This window comes from Otolemur garnettii, unplaced genomic scaffold, assembly GCF_000181295.1.
Source record: "Otolemur garnettii isolate 467f Iridium unplaced genomic scaffold, OtoGar3 scaffold00021, whole genome shotgun sequence".
NCBI lineage: Eukaryota > Metazoa > Chordata > Mammalia > Primates > Galagidae > Otolemur > Otolemur garnettii.
In genome coordinates this window covers 6,938,330-6,943,240 of record NW_003852416.1, presented here as the reverse complement: position 1 = coordinate 6,943,240, position 4,911 = coordinate 6,938,330, and the positions used below count along the sequence as shown (strand labels likewise).

Here is a 4,911-nt window from a genome sequence, read left to right as displayed (position 1 = left end):
CAGTAGGTGTGAGGCATTTGAGATACCGCAGTGAACAAGATAAGAGGTTCCTTGGTCCAATAGAACTTACATCTGGATATATTTTAATTCTAAACCGTGCATCCAAGAGCACAATAGATCGAATAAACCAGTCAGCGCAGGGAGCCATGGATCTTTGCAAGCCACAACAAAAGTCACTATTTTTAGTTTTTTATTCTTGGGTGTTGGGTCCTCTTAGTTCCCGAGATGGGGATGCTACCGGATATGAAGAGATTTCTTCCCTAAAATATACAGACTTGGTATTTGGGGTCGAAAGTTTAGGACTGCAACTCTAAATTACCCCCTGAAGCACGGAACTAAGCCTACGTAAAAAACGGGTTTTAGGAGAAAAAGGACTCCCCCAGAACTCTCACAGCACAAAACTTTGGCTCGAATAGGAAAGCTATGAACTACAATCCCCAGAAACCCTTGCGACCCTTCGGCGGGAAGGATAGGTCAGGCGCGCTCTTTGCGTCATCAGCGCACGCCTCCAGAATGAAAAATAGGTCTGCTTACAGAAGGCATGGCCGCTACCGGGGCGGTGGCGGTGTTATCGTCGGCTTTGAAGGTAGACACTGTCCCAGTCCCTGAAACTGCAGGAACAGCCGCAGGAATGGCTGCGACCTCTTCAGCTACGGCTGCAGCGGCGGCAGTTGCGGCCGCGGCCAGGACCGGATCCGAAGCTAGGGTCTCCAAGGCCGCTTTAGCTACTAAGCTGCTGTCCCTGAGCGGCGTGTTCGCCGTGCACAAGCCCAAAGGGCCCACTTCAGCCGAGCTGTTGAATCGGTTGAAGGAAAAACTGCTGGCAGGTACTGCGGCCCGGATGGGGACCAGGGTGAGGCAGTCGACGCGAGAGGGGAGCATTTTGAGCCTTTTGCGATGCTCATGGCTCAAGAGATCACAGGAAGGGAAAGGGAGAACGATCACTGAATTAGCTCTGCACTGAAATCTGGGGCCTCTCAGGCTTGGACTTGCCCTGGCGTGAACTCCTGTAGCCTTCTTGGCAGTTGTATTTTTCAATACTTACACAATAAACCGTGGCCCTTGGTCATGCGGACCAATTTTCTGTAATCGGATCTCTTAAGAGGCCTTATTTGGTTCCTGTGGATGGACCCAACCTATAGGAAGCTCTGGCTCTGTACTCTAAAAGTTGCATTTTTAAAAATACATTGTGAATGCAGATAATATACTTTGCTAAGACTTAATACACTGTTTTCCCACATTTTAGTGGGCATAAGAATTACTTAAGTTCTCTTACACAAATGCAAACTCCTAATCCCTGCCCTGTCAGATTGTGATTCTTAGTGTCGGGGATGTTTTTGGGAAATTGCATTTTGAAACAGTTGCTCCAGTGCTACTAGTATAAGTAGTCTACGGACCACATTTTGAGGAACAGTAAATGTAACTTGATAACTTCTCTAAGTGCATTCTTTAATTTGTTTATTCATATACACTGGAAAGATAGTAGCAAAGCCAGAAGAATCACACAGTTCATCAACCCAGTACATCATTTCACACAGAGGCATCAAGGAACCTAGATTTGTTGGACACATGCCATAAGTCCGATCTGTGCCGGCCTGTAGAGATGTGAGGATGAAAGAGACCATCTCTTCCCCTAACTGAGCTCACAGCCTGCTAATTTTTGCAGTCTTAGTGGCAAAACTATTTAGCCAGGTTATTCAAGGTTGTCCAGAGTTTGGCACTATCTTGTCCTGCCTTTAAACCAATACAAGATCTTTCTTAAGTTGTTGAGTATTCTCTGGCACACTTTACACTTTTTTTTAATCAAATTATTCCTTTTTTAGAAAATGATTTTTTATTTGTATATATTCATGGGGTACAAGTGCAATTGCAAAACCAAATTATTGTGATGGGAATTTGTTAATTATAATTGGCACAATATAGATGTAAATGTTTATTGGCAAATAGGTACACTCTTGCAGATTTTTAATTCCATTGTTGTACCTACTTGTTTGTTATGCTTCACTTATACTTTGTTGCCTGTAAGAATGGGTTATGTGGTAGATGTGGAAGTGAGGCATATAAGCATTGTGGTGTCATCATAGAGCTTTTCACCTTCACAGAATTACTGCATTCCTGATTTGTTAGCTAAAGTATGGCTTTTTTGTTCCTCAAAATAGCAATTACCATCGATTCAGACAAATTTTTGACAGAATCAAAGCCATATCCTGGACTTCTGGCTAATCTGCCTACAGGAACTGAAGTTTCTTGTTTAAACTTAGTTAAAACAGATTGTCTTGAGGGTGTTATTAGGCCGCCTTCTAGAAGCCACTCATTCAGCTGTAGACATTCTCATTATCCTCCATTTCAATATTGTTTAGAATATACAACTGTGATTGGCCTATTCGGTATTTATGTTGGCTAGACCGGGGCTTCCCAGATGTCATTCTAATTCATTGTCAGAATTACCTGGAAAGATTCTTCAAGATGCCTCATTCTGATGCCTGTTATGTCTCATGACCACCGATTTAGGCCGCAATCAATGGTCATGGCCTCTAATTAAACATTCCTTGTCTTTCCATAGATTGATTTCTGTCATAGTACAACCCCCACTTTTCATTGTCTATTTGGATCCTTCAAGGCTTGCAGCATACCAGAATTGTATAGCTGGAAAAGACTTTAATAATATTCATGAATGTTTGGTTCAGTGGGGTGAACCAAATTCCAATGTAGTAGAGGCCATGTGTCTGTAAGTTAGAAGGAGGTAAATCTGGACACAAGAGGAAGATAGTGTATTTATGAAGCCTTCATACTTCAAGGAATGTCAAGTTGAAAATACAAAGAATTCCCCAAAATGTTTCTGTAAATTCATGGATGAGAGATCGTGATGGGTTGCAAGTCTGAGTCTAGATCAGTAGTTCTCAACCTTCCTAATGCTGTGGCCCTTTAATACAGTTCATGTGGGTCATGACCCATAGGTTGAGAACCGCTGGTCTAGGTCAATGTTTGAAGTCTAGGTCCTTTCAGGCATGGTGATGTAATCAGGGAGTGACACCAGGACTGTGTCCCGGAGACGGTTTCTGACTCAGTGAAGTACTAATTATGGTGAGAGGCTGAGCAACCCAGCAAATCCCTTTGGCCAGTTAATCTGGCTTCTCCTCTTCCACTGTTGCTTTGCTTTCTCCTTATCTTTTCTTTGTCATTTATTTATTTATTTGGTTGGTTCTGTTTTTTTGTCTTCTCAGTGTCAGTGGTGATAAGGTAGGTTTGATGAGTTTGGGGTGGGTATAGATCAGTACAGCAGTTCCTACTCTTCTCTCCATTCTCATGTGAAGTCCAGTAGCTAGAATTCTCTCAGTAAATGATGCCATCATCATCAACAATCTCTAGTGTTTTGTGGTTTCCCGAACACTTTCAGGTAACATTATTTCATTTTATCTTTTTTTTTTTTTTTTTTTTTGAGGCAGAGTTTCACTTTGTTGCCCTTGGTAGAGTGCCATGGCATCACACAGCTCACAGCAACCTCCAACTCCTGAGCTTAAGCGATTCTTTTGTCTCAGTCTCCCGAGTAGCTGGGCCTATAGGTGCCCACCACAACACCCAGCTATTTTTTGGTTGCAGTTTGGCTGGGGCCAGGTTTGAACCTGCCACCCTTGGTATATGGGGCTGGCGCCCTACTCACTGAGCCATAGGCGCCACCCTATTTCATTTTATCTTTACGACGGGAATATGAGATAAGCCAGATTGCTTGAGAAATTAAGAAGCAACTTAAGTGTTACCTCCATCCCACATAACCTTTTGTTAAGAATAGCTTCCTTAATGGATTGGAAGTTTCAATTAGAAGGGAGGAACTTGAATACAGGTAGTTTGGAAACTTAGTATGAGATGTACCCCCATACTAAGGTATGCTGAGGTACCAGCTTAGAACATGGAAGAGATTTGGAAGTGGAAATTGAGGACTTTAAAAATTAGCTTTTTGCATTAAAACCAACTTCATCATTCTCTAACAGCATGCTACTACTGAGAATTTACTGTATTTTTGTCGGTTAGCCTGGATATTTACTCACTTTTTAAAAATATCTTTTCTTAGAGAATGAATTCTAATTCTAGTTTGTAGATAGCTAATAATTTTGGAATACTATTTCTTTGTAATTTAGGGATGGCTGTACATTTTAAAATCTGTTCTTTGCTAGTAATGTTGTCAAAGTCGTAATACGTTAAGTTTGTACGTTACTTTTTGTTTTGAAAACACCCTCCCCAACCCCCTCGTGTTTATGGAGCTCCTACTCTATCTTTTTCCATCCCAATTATTTTTATAGAAGCTGGAATGCCTTCTCCAGAATGGACCAAGAGGAAAAAGCAGACTTTGAAAATTGGGCATGGAGGGACCCTAGACAGTGCCGCCCGAGGAGTTCTGGGTAAGAGATGAAAGGAAGCTTAATGTAACTGTCACTTAATATCAGAAAGAAGTGTTCACTGAGAACAGATAAGATTGACTAAAGCCACCCATTTTCAGTCTACTTCTGAGCGTTTTAGCTACTGGATTTTTAGCAGCATCTTCTAAAGAAGCCCTTAAATGTTACAAGGTATATAAGATTATCAGAAATAGCTACTCATGTGTTCCTGGGACTTTGAGAAAAGATTTGTATCTGTGCAGAAAAGTGTTAGCATAGCAGGCCTGAAATTGTTACCTTTAGAAAGGCCTACTTGCAAGGCTTGCCCTTGGTTGGCACTGGGAACTTGGATTTGGGGAATGTTCCCACCCTTCCCTATCTGGTAAGGGTGGTTTGCCATGCCTCAGCTGCTTGCAGAAGCATCAGCTTTCCTTTTTTTTTTTGAGACAGAGCCTCAAGCTATCCCTCTGGGTAGAGTGCCATGGCATCACGCTCACAGCAACCTCCAACTCCTGGGCTCAAGCCAGTCTCCTGCCTC

At 42.3% G+C, this 4,911-nt stretch overlaps 1 protein-coding gene across 3 annotated transcripts in view; it reads left to right on the top strand.

The window, feature by feature from the left end:
* The first annotated feature begins 473 nt into the window (after positions 1-473).
* TRUB1 (TruB pseudouridine synthase family member 1) overlaps positions 474-4,911 on the top strand; it is a 31,583-nt gene continuing 27,145 nt past the window's right edge. For all 3 annotated transcript variants that reach the window (XR_002772620.1, XM_003787144.3, XM_023511746.1), the window contains exons 1-2: positions 474-827; positions 4,299-4,397. Coding sequence is in view for 2 of the 3 variants with exons in the window: in XM_003787144.3 (XP_003787192.1) it covers positions 542-827; positions 4,299-4,397 (385 nt within the window). In the remaining variant the exon portion in view is untranslated. The remainder of the gene's footprint in view (positions 828-4,298; positions 4,398-4,911) is intronic.